A 17108-nucleotide genomic window follows, 5' to 3' on the forward strand; every position below is an offset into this window, starting at 1 on the left:
ACCTCGCCAGGCCTTGAGCAGAGCTGGCTCCACACATACACCCCTTGGAAAGGGCAGGGCCTCTACCAGAAGAGGTGGGACAGGAAGGTAGCCTCCCTCAGCCAGCCTTTCAGTGCTACCGGGGCTGCAGGGGCACGCCACTCAGATGTTCTGGTAATGATTTTAAGGGCCCAGAGCTCTAGACACTGCTGCTCCCAAGGTGATGGCTGCATCCCGGGCCTTTTAAGTCACCAGGCCCCAGGGCAGTTGCTCCCTTTATCTGCTCAAACACTAACTTGAATCCCAAAATGCGATGGTAAATCAAATCAATCCAAAATCCTCACAGACTTCCTAGGATTAGTCCATGCTTATGTCTTCCCAAGACAACTTTAAAAATATTCTTAATGCTTAAAAAGAGTTACTAAGCCAGAATAAAGGCATCAATCATCCCTTTGCATCCTTCAGTACGTCTCTCCTTATCATAGAATCATAGAATCATAGAATAATAGGACTGGAAGGGACCTCGAGAGGTCATCGAGTCCAGCCCCCCGCCCTCAAGGCAGGATCAAGCTCCGTCTACACCATCCCTGACAGATGTCTATCTAACCTGTTCTTAAATATCTCCAGAGAGGGAGATTCCACCACCTCCCTTGGCAATTTATTCCAATATTTGACCACCCTGACAGTTAGGAATTTTTTCCTAATGTCCAATCTAAACCTCCTCTGCTGCACTTTAAGCCCATTACTCCTTGTCCTGTCCTCAGAAACCAAGAGGAACAAATTTTCGCCTTCCTCCTTGTGACACCCTTTTAGATATTTGAAAACCGCTATCATGTCCCCCCTTAATCTTCTTTTTTCCAAACTAAACAAGCCCAGTTCATGAAGCCTGGCTTCATAGGTCATGTTCTCTAGACCTTTAATCATTCTTGTCGCTCTTCTCTGCACCCTTTCCAATTTCTCCACATCTTTCTTGAAATGTGGCGCCCAGAACTGGACACAGTACTCCAGCTGAGGCCTAACTAGTGCAGAATAGAGCGGCAGAATGACTTCACGAGTTTTGCTTACAACACACCTGTTGATACAACCTAGAATCATATTTGCTTTTTTTGCAACAGCATCACACTGTTGACTCATATTCAACTTGTGGTCCACTATGACCCCTAGATCCCTTTCCGCCATGCTCCTTCCTAGACAGTCGCTTCCCATCTTGTATGTATGGAACTGATTGTTCCTTCCTAAGTGGAGCACTTTGCATTTCTCTTTATTAAACCTCATCCTGTTTACCTCTGACCATTTCTCTAACTTGCTAAGGTCATTTTGAATTATGTTCCTATCCTCCAAAGAAGTCGCAACCCCACCCAGTTTGGTATCATCTGCAAACTTAATAAGAGTACTCTCTATCCCAATATCTACATCATTGATGAAGATATTGAATAGTACGGGTCCCAAAACAGACCCTTGAGGAACTCCACTTGTTATCCCTTTCCAGCAGGATTTAGAACCGTTAACAACAACTCTCTGACTACGGTTATCCAGCCAATTATGCACCCACCTTATCGTGGCCCTATCTAAGTTATATTTGCCTAGTTTATCAATAAGAATATCATGCGAGACCGTATCAAATGCCTTACTAAAGTCTAGGTATATGACATCCACCGCTTCTCCCTTATCCACAAGGCTCGTTATCTTATCAAAGAAAGCTATCAGATTAGTTTGGCATGACTTGTTCTTCACAAACCCATGCTGGCTATTCCCTATCACTTTATTACTTTCCAAGTGTTTGCATACGATTTCCTTAATTACCTGCTCCATTATCTTCCCTGGGACAGACGTTAAACTGACCGGTCTATAATTTCCTGGGTTGTTCTTATTCCCCTTTTTATAGATGGGCACAATATTTGCCCTTTTCCAGTCTTCTGGAATCTCCCCTGTCTGCCATGATTTTTCAAAGATCATAGCTAAAGGCTCAGATACCTCCTCTATCAGCTCCTTGAGTATCCTGGGATGCATTTCATCAGGACCTGGTGACTTGCTGACATCTAACTTTCCTAAGTGATTTTTAACTTGTTCTTTGTGTATCCTATCTTCTATCCTATCCTTATCTTTCTTGCCTGTGTGAGGACCTAAAATAATTGTACTTGTGACAGCTCAGTGTTGTCTTACTTTAGGATCAAGTGTCCAAAGCGCATAATACTGAGGTATGGCTGAGTAATATTGTATTACTGCAGTATCTCAGGTCCCTTATGAAAATGCAAAGTGTATCCCGTGAGCAAATTTTTAAAAATAATATAATTGCCTAATTTAAGAAGGACTTTGAGTGCCATGATTTGTGTGTGTGTATAAGATCCAGAATGTCTAGTTACAAATATGCAATATGTTTTTAAACCATTTGTTTTGAATCGCTTTTTCTTTGTTTAAGTCAATAGTGTGGGTCTTTGATTCTACAGATAAATCGGTGTTTGAAAAATCCAAATCAGGCCCTAGTTGCAAAAGCAGTGATTCTAAAGCAGATTGTTCAGCCAAGAAGAAATGCTGTTTTCAAAGGGAGATGGAGATGGAGGAAGAGAGCATGTCTTTGCATGATGGATTATGTGCATGATACCATTACAAATTCTTAATCCATCATTATAAAATAAATTATTGAATTAGGACTCAGCTAAGGCCGTTTCTGCTGGTCTGATGTTTGATTGCCACTCAACCCTTTTCAAGAAAAGAAGCTCTTTATTTCTTCCATGGCTGTGGGGCTTGGATGCAATGCTTATATAATTCAGAAAGGTTCTTTTGCTGGAGTTGAAAAGGGCCACTCAGAAGAAAAGTACCGTATTTTCCGGCGTATAGGGCGACTAAGACGACCCCCTAATTTTTTAGTTAAAAGATAGGGTTTCGTCTTATACCCCAGCCTCCTTTGCTCCCGGTGTCCCTGGTCTGCTGGAGACGGTCCCCAGCAGACCAGAGGCACCGGGAGCAAAGCCGCAGCAGCTTTGCAAAGCCTCAGGGGAAGCCGGCGGGGGGGCATCCCAGGCGCGCCTGGGATGTATACCAGCGTACAAGACGACCCCCGATTTTGGGGGGATGTTTTTTAACATCAAAAGTCGTCTTGTACGCCGGAATATACGGGGTAACTGAAAATGACATACTGTTCCTGAAGACATCACCCCAACTGTCTACCGGTGCAATCTTTTTTCCAAGCAGAAGTGTTTTGTTTTTTTTAATTTTTGGCTTTGCTGAAGCTGTTCCTGAAATGAAAAATGAAGGAGTATTAAATCAGTGTTAAATATTTCAGTTTCACACAGTGCAGCAAAATTCTTAGTTGGAAGACAAAGTTTTACAATCATTTATGTCAAAGAACTTCCTTGTATACATATATTGGATACAAAAAATAAAGGTGTAAATACTACCTTAAGGAAAGGGAATTGAATGTGGTATTGGCGCTGGCACCATTTCACAAATTAGCATAATCTTTATGTGCAGCAGTTGTCTGCTAAAAATACTCTCTCTGATGTGGCATGAAGGGGATGTGATGTGTGTGTTTAATCCTTTGTGATTATGTGATTTTCAGTTGCTGATGAGTGGCACAAACTAGGAGGAGAAAGCTGGCAGCTGATAGAACCTGTTGATGGATTCCATCCTAATCAGGTAAAAAAATATGGGGAAAAAAAGGGAGAGATTGTTTGGGTTTTTCAGAATTGATGCTTTAAACTTCCTGGAACCACAAGGTCAAATCTCAAGAGGAGCTGTCAGCCCATCAACCTTCTAAAATGTGTACATTGAGTTCCCCTTGTGTTTGGAGGGTAGATTACAGCCTGAGGTTGGTTCTGTTCTGTAGTAAAGATATTTGTGTCTTTGGCCAAACATACCTTGTTTTCCCGTATAGTTCAGAGTGACATGTGCCTGCATGATGCCCCCAAACCAGAGATGGGCAAAATATGGCCTTTGGGCCAGATGCTTCCCGCCCAACATTTCTATCTGGCCTGCCCAGCTGATTATCAGAGGGTGCCTACATACACCTGACAGTGTATGTTCCGTGGCCCCTCCCCCACACCTTGCTCCATCCTGCAGCCAGCTTCTCCCAGGACCCTCCTGCTAGCTGTGCAGAATGGGGAGGAGGATGGGAGGGGAGTGCTGATGTCAGGTGTCCTCCTGCCCCTGCACCCCATCTTTGCAGAGCATGGTTTGGGGAGAGGAACACGCAGGAAAGCTGCTCCAGTCTGAGGTATGAATGGTCACACACACACACACACACACACACACACACACACAGTCTCTGGGTCATATACATAGGCACCCACTATCTGTGCCACACACTCCCCCTCACATGCACAAAAAACAGTCACTGTACAGACACACATAGTGACACACACACACACACTCTCCCAGTCTCTGTACCACGGAGTCTCACACACACACAATATGTGTCAAAGTCTCTGTGTCACATACACACAGAGTATCTCTAAGCCCCAGCTCTGCCTCTTCTGCCTGAGGCCTTGCCCAGAACTGGCCCCTGATAACATCCCAAAATTTGTGCAGTGGTCCCCCCCTGCCTCATGTAGTTCCTTTTTGGTTGTATTGCATTGCCTGCTGCAGTTGGAAAGCTTCACTGTAAATCTGCTGCTTTCCTTCCTGTGTTGGTCCGTATGCCGTTCATTGAGGCCTTATCCCTGCAAACCATGACATGTGCACACAGCCACCAGGAGGTGTTGCTCTGCTGGAGCTAGCACACGAAAAAAGTCACAGCGTGGCCACGGCACCAGAGACAGAGACTCAGACTAGCCACCTGACCGCTGGGCACGTACTCAGGCAGCTAGCCTGAGCCACCACCCAGGGCCGCTGCTATTTCAGTGCTCTAGCTCAAGCGTGGCTTGTGCATGTATGGCTACCCGAGTTAGGAATTACACCTTCCAGTTACAGAGAAGACACATCCTCATATATGTGCTGCACTGCTACACACGGGCTTAAAGTTAAACACATGCATGAGTTTTTGCAAGATCAGGCCCATGTCTATTAAGCTACTCAGTTAGGGCCAGTTTGTGCTCCACTGCCACATGGATGTGGAAGGTGCACAAGAGGACTTCCACCTCATGTTGTGGTAGACATCCAGGAGCTGGTGACATCGAATTGTCTTATTCCATGGCCGGATAGTGCTCTGAGAGAACATATTTCGGCATCGGGAAAAAAAATGTAACTGCTTTTGCTTTGCTGGTTTCTAAAATGCACAAGTAAACTATCAGCAAATATTTCCAGTGTTGCCCCCACATAGGGCTAGCTGCCACAGTGCACAAACGCTTCCAGGGCTGCAGCTGCAACAGACCTGGGTAGCTTTCCCAGCAGTCACTGCCTGGCATGAATATTAACTGTTCTCACATGGTCATTCCCTCCAGTGTGAGTGAACAGTTCTGAATTGCTACTAGTCAGAGGCAAGACTCCCATTCTGGGTAGTGACCTTAGGGTCCTGCCCTATAAGGAGTCAAATTCATAAGTTTACTCAATTTATATCCTTACCTCAGGCCAAATTCCTTTTGACTCCATAGGAATTTGCTTCAATAAGGACCAACTGCCAGATTTAAAATATTCAAGTGCCTAGCTTCCAAGGCTTTGAATGGAAGTTAGGCAATGCTTCTAGCAGGTTCCAGACAACTGCCTTTCAAAATCTGGCCCCAAGGGCAAAATGAGGGAAGGCTTCGGGGTTTGTCCCATAGGTTTTATACAGGGTTCAGGGATCCTTAAGGATGAAAGGTGTAAAATAGTACTGTGATTATTTTATTAAAATAAACTGGATGAAATCAAGCCCTATTCCCAAGGTCCTCATATTATCGTAAAGAGCTGGTTACAACGCAATGCAGAGAGATTGAACAGTACTTTTGGCTGTGCGGGCTAATTATATTGTGGGCTACATCATAGGGAGATTAAAACTTAACTTTATAGGTCAGCTTATTCATTAAAGCCCAATACATGGCCAGGCTATGACTCAGTACACAAGTGGCTCCCACTGGAGTTAGTGCTGTAGTGCATTTTATCCATGGTCACAGGACAAGTCGATTTCCTATGTTTTTAAAGCGTGGCTCATCTCAGCAAAGCAAAATGTTACAGACTTGAATTACGAGACATTAAAATGCACAGAACAGGTGAAGAGTTTATCGGGCTTCACATGGAAAATGGAATCAGCCCAGCACTCTGTCATTTAGGGGTGATTTTTTTTGCTGAAATTCTCCTATATGTATGGTGTGCAAGACAGCAGTGAAAACAGTGGATGCTATTAATGATCTCGTCCTTTCATGATGGATTTAGCAACCTTTCGCTTAAGGCCCTGTGTTTCTAACATAGGAAAGAGTGCATAGGCAGATCAGCTATTGAAATGTCTGACCTTCCCTCCAGAGTGGCAGGCATGTTGAATTTTGGTCACTGTCTGGAGGGACTGTGAGTTATTTCTGTGTCAGATAAAGTTAACTGGACAGTATGGCAGAGCCACTACTAGGAATATTGCTTTCAATGGCCTTACTGCCTGTGGTGATGGCATTCAGCATGAGGGCTCTGGTTAACCACAGGATATATATAAGGTGCCTTACAGTGTTGGGGAGGATAGGAGTCTGAACACCAGTCCGTCCCTAGCTGTACTACAGCCCATATTCTTAAATGTTGCCATTGGCCATGCTGTGAGGTCTGTGAGATTATTCAAGTCACATGAGATATCGTAGTCCTCATCTAGTTTTGAGACAGCTGAAGTAATAGACAAGTTCTCTCGTTCCAAATTAAAACAGACTTGTGCAAGAAATGAATCTTCTTTGCAGCAGACATTCGTGCATGGCTACCCGTACAAAAAGCTAGTCACGTAAAAGTACCATCTCAAAGCCTAATGTAGTGGGGAAGGTTTGGAATGGGCTCATTTTTCGCTGAGACGTGGGCTCAGTTTTCACTGCGGGCCTGTTTGAATGAAAGATTTGCAAAGCTTGGTGGACTATTTGTAGTTAATAGACTTTTTTTAAAGCTGGCAATAACACTGAAATAACAAATTACAGTCCATCTCCTTGGATCTGACTGAGCTGTGAAAAGAGCAAACCTGGGGCTTCAGGCAGAGAGCAAAAGTGGCATTACAGCACCTTTATGCCTTCTTAGCTAGCGGCTCACCAGAGGTTGTCCTGAGTCATAGCTAATTTCAGTGGCTGCCAAAAGGCCAACAATAGCATCCACAGATTGCCAGAGTGCATCAGTGCTCCAGCCAGGCCCCTTCTGCCCTCAACTCCCTGCGCTGTGGCAGATGGACAGTGCCATAGAGTGAGCTACCGCTGCTATGTACCACCAGGTGAGTCTTATCTGCAAGGGGCGTCATCAGCAAACCACATAGGGGATGGCTGAAAAGCTGCTCTGTGCCACTAGAAGTTTAGAACGGTTAATTAGGAACCAGGACCTGCCCCTGTGAGTTTAGATTTTTGTTTGGATTACTTCTCTCACCTCTCGTATTATCCTTTTGCAGATGTTAAAATCTAGTGTGATGGGGAGGGGTTGGCAGGTGCTTTTTATTTTATTATTTTCTGAGGCCGATTCTCTTTAGGTGCCTATGTCCAAAATTTAAATCCTCACACCCCCAACTCAGCTGTGGCCTAACCTTGTAGTGTCAGTACCCTACATTTCTACTGGTGAAGTCTCCTAAATATCTGCCAGTGGGTATATGCAAAGTCTCCTAAGTCCTGACGTTACCAAGCAGCTCACTATTTAACTTGTTCCTCATTGCCAGTGGTATCCTCTGCATAGACGTTCCCCCCATCCACCCACCACCACCTCCTCATGCTTGCACAGCCCAGTCTGGTAGATAAGTTCAGGAGCCACCCAATGCACAGGAATGGGGTGGGGGCACGCCTCAGAAATGGGGCTCATAATGCTATGTAATTACCATAATCTTTCCAACATGTCTGGGCCTCTCCCGTTCAGCTCTGGCCATATCTCATTTGCTGTCTTACATACATGCTTTGAAGCCAGAATCATGTCTTTGTACAGCATCTAGCACAAATCAGTGGAAGTGTTTCAACCAGCTCTAACAATAAGACTGAGGCATAGCTGGGGATGCCCAGATGTCCTAGCCACACGGTCACCGTCCTCCTGCCAACCCGTCCTCCCCCATAAACAGCCTGGGTCCAGTTTTCAAATGTAGGCAACTTAGGCCCCAACCTCACAACCATTAGACAAGTGATTAGCACAGATTAGCGAGTAGCTAGGGCTAGTGGGGGCTTAGCCTCCCTCTACCCTCCCACATCTGGGTCATTCCAACACTCGTGTACATGGCCCAGATTGGCAGGTGATGTACCAGCTTCAGGGGTGCCAGGGCCAGACTGGGTCTGAGCTGGCTGAGTCCCCAGCAGCAGGATCAGCCAGAACAACCCCCGATGCTGGTTGTGGGGAGTGAGATGAGTCCATGGAACCCCGGGGAGATGGTGATTCCATCTCTCCCCAGCCCAAGCAGAGATTGGGCTGGTGCCAGTGAAGGAGGCTGCAGCCAGACCAAGGGAAGACAGATGAGAAGGGGGAAGCGACTGCTGAGGCAGGGGCAAGCTACAGCCCTAGCCAGATGCAGCCACTGCCACACAGATCCCAGCTCCCTAAGCAGCCCTCCTGCCTGTGTCGCAGGGTCCTTGGGGGTATAACCTGGATTGTGGGCCCACTGAACCCGGAAAACCCACTCCTCTCCCTTCTCCGCACCCCTGTGGTGTTAATGTCAAGCCACAAGCCTCTGCCAGGCACTGCATTTACACAGCCAGCCACCGGCAGGGACACACTCAGCTGAGTTACATGAATGATTTCTCAGGCATCAGGAGATGCGTCAGCCAATTCCCCCCCAGAGCCTTTGCCTTGCACCCCAGCAGTGCACCATCCTGCACTGCTTGGGGCCCCCTGGCACAGTGCTAACTCATGAGTTTGACTTCGTCATAGGCAAGTGGATATGCACCAGCCTCTGTAAGTTAAACTGACATTCCCCTAGCACAGAAACATACACGTTTTAGAAACCAGATTTATTAACTACAGAAAGAAAGATATTGAGTGATTATAAATAGCAGAGATCAGAGTTGGTTACCTAGGAAATAAACATAAATCTGCAGTTTAAATTCTAACAGACTAAGCAAGATTTGAACCAGTCTCTCAGCCTAACAGATGGAGAACGCAAGTTATAGTTCCTCAGTACACAGACCTGTCCCCTGCCAGCCTAGGACCAAACTCCCTAAATCAAAGTCCTTGTCCTCCAGAAGATGGTCCAGGTGTTGAGATTTTGAGGGAGGGAAGTAAGGGGTAGAGGCCAAGTGATGATTTCATGTCACTGCCATTCTTCTTCCGGTGGCTAGAAAGATCCTTGCTATGACATGGGTTAGTCTATCCACTCCCATGGCACGTGTCTTCTCTGAGAAATCTTGTGGGGTAGTTGATTCTTCTTGATGGACCAATGTCTGGGACCTATTTTGTTGCAACTGAGAAGCTGCATCATTTCCCATCCTCGCAGTTTTGGTAGCACACATAGCAATGCTTCCCAACTTCACATACAATGATTGCACATACACTCCAGGAGGCTATTAAGGTTGAGCAGATCAAGACTTTTCAAATGATAACTCACAAGGCATGCATTGTACCCAGCATTATACCTATGGGAGTTATAATATGGGTGTTGCAGGGTGCTGCTTTGAAGTACAGTATCAAAGGGCCATTTTCAGCAAACAAGTGTGGAAATTCATACCCTAATTCAACTACCCACATGGTTCATTTAAGGATCCATCTATTATGTCAAGTCTTTGTAAGAGCAATGTAAGAAAAATAATTGCTAACATAGGCGTGCGCAGCACATTTCAATAGGGTGTGCACCCAAAGAAGTTTTTTTAAATGTACTCTTTGACCCCCATTAGCCACACCCTTAACACCTGTTAGCCACACCTCTGGAGGTAACACTCTCAGGACAAGATGGACACACGACCAGAAGTAAAAGGTGTCATGTGATCCCCCCTCTAAGGACTTTTCCCACCATCCTCCTACCAATAGGGATTAGTTTGTCCCCCATCAAACCAGCCTCATGCAACTATCCTGCAGTTGCATTAACCCAATGTGCATGACATTAACTTGGGGGCGGAGAGGCTGGGGGAAGTGTTCACTCTAAGAGTTTCCTCCCATGAGCAGAATGAATTCATGTGGCTTGTTCAGATGTGCCACTGTGGTACCCAAGTTATTAATATATATCTTATAAACCTCTACCTTTTCCCTCTGCTGCCATGTCTCCTCCCCTTGCTCCATCAGCTCCCCTGGTGCCTGCTGCCCTCAATGTAAGAACATAAGAATGGCATACTGGGTCAGATCAAAGGTCCATCTAGCCCAATTGCCTATCTGCTGACAGTGGCCAGCGCCAGGTGCCCCAGAGGGGGTGGACCAAAGACACTGATCAAGCGATATGTCTTGTGCCATCCATCTAGAGGCCAGGGACACCATTTCTATCCCTTAGCTAATAGCCTTTTATGGACCTAACCACCATGAATTTATCTAGCTTCTCTTTAAACTCTGTTATAGTCCTAGCTCCTCTAGCAAGGAGCTCCACAGGTTGACTATGCGCTATATGAAGAAGAACGTTCGCTTATTAGTTTTAAGCCTGCTACCCATTAATTTTATTTGGTGTCCTCTAGTTCTTTATTATGGGAACTAATGAATAACTTTGCTTTATTCACCCTCTCCACACCATTCATGATTTTATAGACCTCTATCATATCCCCCCCTCAGTCTCCTCTTTTCTAAACTGAAAAGTCCCAGTCGCTTTAGCCTCTCCTTATATGGGACCTGTTCCAAACCCCTAATCATTTTAGTTGCCCTTCTCTGAACCCTTTCCATGGCCAAAATATATTTTTTGAGGTGAGGCGACCACATCTGTACACAGTACTCAAGATGTGGGCATACCATAGTTTTATACAGGGGCAGTAAGATATTCTGTGTCTTATTTTCTATCCCTTTCTTAATGATTCTTAACATCCTATTTGCCTTTTTGACCGCCACTGCACACTGTGTGGACGTTTTCAGAGAACTGTCCACGATAACTCCAAGATCTCTTTCCTGATTTGTCGTAGCCAAATTAGCCCCCATCATCCTCCTCTGCTGTCCTGACTCCTGCCCTTCTCACTGTCTTCAGCCTTCCTGAGACCTGCCCCCCTCCACCAGCCCGTCTCTCCGCCCTGTGCCCACTCCTCCAGTAGCCCCACTCTGATCATGTGAGCTACCACCTCCTCATCCCCTCTCCTAACACCTCCCTCTACACACCTGCCCTGCCTCTCTCTTCTGGTGCTGGTCCCTCCCCTGCAGGTGTCTGCTCTTCTGCTTCACTCCCAGAATCCCCTGGCACCTGCACCTGCTTGATGCCTCCCCCTTCCCTCACTGCCTCTGCCCCCTTTGCCCTCTTTTTCCCTAATGTCCACCCCCTCACCAGCCTCTGCCCGTTCCTCTCATGCCCCTGTGCCCTCACACATGACTTGCTCCATCCTCACCTTCATCATACCCACCCCTTCTTTCACGCCTTCTCCCAGCACCTCTCCCTCCCTCCTCTAGCCCCCAATGCCCTTACCCTCTCCTCTCCCAGAATCACCCTGTCTCCCTCCCACTGACACCTCCCCTCCTGCCCTTTTCCTCATTGTCTGCATGAGCCCTTGGCATTTGTCTCTCTTGGACCCTGTCCCTTGGTGCCTTCCCCTTTCTTCTCCTGTCCTGCCCCCTCCCCTCAGCACAAGCTCCTTCCTTCCTATTTTTCCCCTTCCCAACCTTCTGCCTTCCAGTTTGCGGGGCTGGAGTCTGTGGAACTGCTCCAGCTGCTGGCCCAGGGCCAGGCAGAAGGTCTCCAAGAGACACATGAGACCGTAGTAACCAGAGCCCCAATGCTCTGAGCAGGACCCGCACACGGAGGCACCAGAAGCCACATTTATTCTCCAGGTTCAACATCCCACCTGCCCAGGAAATGTAGCTCCCCAGAGCAAGCTGTGTGGGGCCGAATGGTGATTCCTGGTTGAGTCTGATGCCTTGGGGTGGATGCTCCCATCCCCTGAGCGTGTTGTGGAGCCGCAGCCAGACTCACTTGCACTTCGCCAGGACCATGCGTGGGACTGACAGTGTCCCAGGATCAGCATGTGCCGGGGTCAGTCCCGCTCCCCACCCGACGATTTGCTCCCCCTGCCTGCTTTCCCTGACCTTTCCCAGCCAGCACTGCTGTCCCCAACACCCTCCCAGCCACCCCTGCTTCCTGCCGCCCAGTTCTCCTCCCAATCTCCGCGGCCAACCTTGCTGCCCCCACACACACTCCCCCATCTCCTCCAGCCAGCCACACTGCCCCTCCCCCCATCTTCCCAGGCTAGCTACACTGACCCCGCCTGCCAGCCCCACCCCCCATCTCTCCTGCCCCGCCTGCAAGGCCTACATGGCTTTAAGGTCAATGCTTGTTTTAAAAGCAGCTGATTACTTTGTACATATGACACAACCATGCATTTCAACAGGCAGCTAAAAAGAACAAAACAGTTATTTGGGTCATGAACCTACAAAAAAAAAAGCTAAGCCCTAAGTCACAATCAGAACCTGTATGAGATACTCTAGAGGATTCTTAATGATTATGTACAGGCAGGAAAGCACAGCTTTAGGGTGATTAGTCTCTCCCTTAAGTCATGACAAAATGCATTTATACCAGAAAGACAAAGCTGAAATGACACGTGAACAAGTTATGTATTAAAATTACAGAGAAAATGTACTTTGCCCCAGCTTGGAGCAGCTCAATAAAAAAGAATTAAATAAGAACGCAGGACCAGATGCCCACTGGTGTAAATTGGTATAGCCCTACTGAAATCAGGGCATAGCCTCATTGAAACAGCAAAATGCAGTTGGTGATCTTGCCCCATTTTGGTACAAACAAATGTCCACAATCCCCTGCTAGAACTGGTACTTTTGTTAGCTTTGCAGAAAGCTAGGAATGACCCAGTGCCAGACATTCTCATCCCCAAAATGGCCTTTTGGTCAGAGGTGAAACTTATTGGTACCGAGATGTCAGATCAGTTGAGTGCTGCATATTGGCCACTCCCCAGACTGCTGTGAGAGGACTCAGACATTGGATTCATGTGTTTTAAGCTTCCTGAATCAACAGAACAAAGTCCAGTTACTGCCCCAGGCATGCTCGTGGGGTATAACTCTAGCTGATAAACGCTGCTGGGAGCTTAGACCCTAAGGCCGATGCCTAATTTAAGACAACTACCCACGTCAACCGCTTTAAACACAGCCTTTCCCCCAATGCTACCTGCCATTGTGAACCTTCTGGTTTTACCTGCTCCCGGGGTACGAGATAAGGTAGAATTGTGTGCAAAGTCTTTATGTGGTGCGTGTATCACACGCTATTGCTTGCTCTTTAATAGTGCAAGTCGCAGAAGGGTAGCCTTTTTTGATCGTATCTGCAAAAACAGAGGAGTCCTGTGATACCTTAGAGACAAACATGTATTAGGGCATAATCTGATGAAGTGGGTTTTACCTACGCAAGCTTATGTCCTAATAAATCTGTTAGTCTAAGGTACCACAGGACTCCCCATTTTTAATAGCACAAAGCACTGAAAGATACAAAGACCTACCCTCATTGTCTTGCCTCAGTCTCCTCATTCTCCCACACCATTCATTGCACTGGAGTCAGGGGTGCCACCATGTGTGCTCTGATAAACTGAGCTTTCTTCCCCCAGCTTGTCTCCTTTGACCTCACTAGTTCTAGCTCCTTCTCCTCTCCTGCCCAAACTTCCCATGTCTCTTTATATATCTTAAAGGGCTTAAGGAGCAGCCTTGGCACCTGCTGGGAGTTTGTGATCAGCTGTCAAGTGTCCTTTTCCCTGATAAACCAGTGTCCTCAGTGGGAGCCAACCTGTTACCCAGAATGGCTGTGGTAGAATAGAGGACCAGCCTAGGCTAATGACTCTCTTGTCAACCCTGTACTGTCAGAATTTCAGTGCAATGGGGAGATAAAGAGGCAACAGAAAAGGCAACTAATCATTGCAGTTAAAGTGAAATTTTCAGTTTGGGAAAAATATGCACACAGAGTTCAGCCTCACACCAAATTCATAAATTGTACAGCTTTTCCCAGTCACCAGGCAAAGCAACATTAAGACGCTCATGTTAGCCTTCAGTCACCTGTTCTGTGAAGAAAGGGACTTCAGGCTTCTGGGCTGTCATTAAAGTACCTTTCATGTGCACAGAATTATAAAAATTCTTTTAAAACCTCCAAAAAGAGTTTTGAGCCTAGTCTGAAACATCTTTGTTGGACTAGCAATTGGGTTCTGTCAGCTCACCAGCATCTTTAATACAACTGCTTTGTTAGTTCTATTTTAGTTTCTGTAACTATAATCAATGTGACAGTGAGTATTCTGAGATGAAAGTAGGCAACTATATAAGCAAAATGAAGGGAGAATTGTAGGTCAGAAATTACAGTTTATAAAAGCATCACCTGCATCTGAAAACTTGACACAGAAGACAGGACTATGCAGCATTTTAAAGACTAACCAGATGGTTTATTAGGTGATGAGCTTTCATGGGCCAGACCCACTTCCTCAGCATGAAAGCTCATCACCTAATAAACCATATGGTTAGTCTTTAAACTGCTGTGTAGTCCTGTTTTTTGTTTCCGCTACATCTCTATTACTGTCACAGAAAAGTCAGGCTGACAGAGTTGTGGGGGTTTTTTTCACTGAAGTTGTACTGGGCATCGATAACCCTCTTGCACTTAAGGACCCTGTAAGATGAGAGTAACAGCTCTCTAATGAAGCAACTAATTAAGACCTACCTAACTAATCAATGCTGTCTTCAAAGGGATTGTCAATCAACCAGCACCACTGGTGAGCTAGAGCTTGAAGGTTGGATTTGAAACTAGACCTTAATGGGCCTCATTTTCAGAGGTGCTGAACACCTGCAGCTCCCATTGACTTTTTGGAGTGAAGGGGGATTTGCACTCAGGCACACAAATTCCTTTGACTTTCCACAGAGTGTGTGTTAAATCATGTAGTGCTTTTGATAGCTCAGAGAGTGCTCCCTACCTCTGTAAATTAGGCCCAGTTTGTCTCTTTTAAATAGCAGCTCCTTGAGAATACAGCAACCACACAAGGCTGTAGATTGCAATAAAATATGCTGCCAGGGGCGCTGAAGAGTGGGCTAGTTAACGTAGTGAGGTCCCTCCGGGTCCTATGACCACAGCCTATTTGCCCATTTTTTCAGACCTCAATAATCTGAAAGCACATCTTGAAATGGATTTTGAGTTGCCGCTGCATAGAGCTGTCTACGTGTACAAGCAGCTTAGACCAGTTTCTTTCCCTGATGAGTGGCCTGATGTTAGTCTAAGTAGAGAAGAACCTGGAAAAAAAAAGTGTAGAGCTAAATATGCTGCCAGCTTGCTTCCAATTACAAGAACAGTCACTTTCCCCAAGTTAACGGCATCTGAGCTCTCACGCCAGGAACACTTGCTCTGCCTAGAAGTTGGTCTGAATGAGCCTTCCTCAGCAGCACCGCCTCCTCATGTTCTATTCCAGCTTTGCTTTATTGCCTCAGAAAGAAAATGTGGCACCTGCTCATTGTCTGAATGGAACGGATCCTCAGGTGTAAGGAAAGCAGGATTCTGCCCACCAAAGGGAATGCGCTTTGGGGCAGGGACTTTCCATTCTGCACACGTACAGCACCTTGTGCAATGACATCCTGCTGAGTGAGCCGTGGCACGATAGTAATACAAATAACACTAAGAAACTGACAGTATTTGTGTGACCTGTTTGTTTGCAGATTTCAGCAGCCCTTGGGGCAAGCGTTATCTGGCAGAAGGTGCTAAGAGAATGGCCGCACGTGCTTGGAAAGGAGAATCCGTTCAATAAGCAGATTGAAGATGTTTTCAAAGATCAAGGAGGACACTGAGATCAACATAGCCTGAGCCATGCAGAACTGCTTATACTTACTAATGACTTATAAGTTAGAAAAAAAAGGAAAGAAAGCCTCTTTGCCCCTTTTTAGCAGGAAAGAGAGCCAGTAACTGTACAGAGGAGGTTACAGACTTCTTTCCAGAAAGGTTACGTCTAGACTGGCATGATTTTCCGGAAATGCTTTTAACAGAAAAGTTTTCCGTTAAAAGCATTTTTGGAAAAGCGCGTCTAGATTGGGAGGACGCTTTTCCGCAAAAGCACTTTTTGCGGAAAAGCGTCTGTAGCCAATCTAGACGCGCTTTTCCACAAAAAAGCCCTGATCTCCATTTTCGCGATTGGGGCTTTTTTGCAGAAAACAAATCTCTGCTGTCTACACTGGCCCTTTTGCGCAAAAGTTTTTCTTTGAAGTAGGAATAAGACCCTCCGGAAAAGGGCACTTTTTCCGGAGGATCGGGGCCAGTGTAGACGCTCTTTTCCGGCTTTTTTAAAAGCCGGAAAAAAGCGGCGGACATTTTTATTTAAATGCCGCGGGGGATATTTAAATCCCACGCGGATTTCCCTACGACGACTGGTGAAATTTACATGCCCCTTCCGGAAAAGGGGCCAGTGTAGACGTAGCCATGAGGTAACAGCCTTCTTTCCAGAAAGTGTTATATCTCGGCTGCAGAGTCTCAAACATGAATAACCCAGGCTTTAGCTTTGGTTATGTATAGAGCCATGAAAATGAATCAAATGGATGTTTGGATAAGGCTATTTAACCACATCAGTTTGCAAATCTACAACAGGGCTTTCTCAGTAAATGGAAGAAGCCCAACTCAGCTTTCCTCTGTTTGTTCCCCTGTGTATGAAAGACTTGATGTTGCCATAAATTGTACAGAATGGTTGCTGTGGAATTATTATTAAACAGCTATTTGCTTATTAAAAATGTGCCATGGATGAGTATGAAACAGAATTTTGATTTGTCTGATTGGGCAGAGGTGTTTCACCCCTTCCCCACCACACACACCTATTGATCATAAGCAGAGTTCACCATAACAACCCTTCAATCTTTTTTTCCAAATGCATAATTTCAAGAGTTTGCATATACTATTTATACCATTTGTATGTGGTCATTGGCAGTCATGAACTCTCACAAAATGAGGAAGTTCTTGAAGTTAAGAAGGGGTCTACTCAGTTTAGGATGTTAGGCAAAAGCGATGGAGGGCTGGGTCTGTT

General features: G+C 46.0%; 1 protein-coding gene across 2 annotated transcripts in view; it reads left to right on the forward strand.

Annotated features, from left to right (window-relative positions):
- AOAH (acyloxyacyl hydrolase) overlaps positions 1-16845 on the forward strand; it is a 127889-nt gene extending 111044 nt beyond the window's left edge. For both annotated transcript variants that reach the window (XM_089776546.1, XM_089776547.1), the window contains exons 21-23: positions 3539-3615; positions 15760-16016; positions 16519-16845. In XM_089776546.1, coding sequence (XP_089632672.1) covers positions 3539-3615; positions 15760-15888 — 206 coding nt within the window. In that variant the 3' untranslated portion in view covers positions 15889-16016; positions 16519-16845. The remainder of the gene's footprint in view (positions 1-3538; positions 3616-15759; positions 16017-16518) is intronic.
- The last annotated feature ends 263 nt before the right edge of the window (positions 16846-17108 follow it).

The sequence above is a fragment of the Pelodiscus sinensis genome, chromosome 2, assembly GCF_052426305.1.
Source record: "Pelodiscus sinensis isolate ZL-2025 chromosome 2, ASM5242630v1, whole genome shotgun sequence".
NCBI classification, from domain to species: domain Eukaryota; kingdom Metazoa; phylum Chordata; order Testudines; family Trionychidae; genus Pelodiscus; species Pelodiscus sinensis.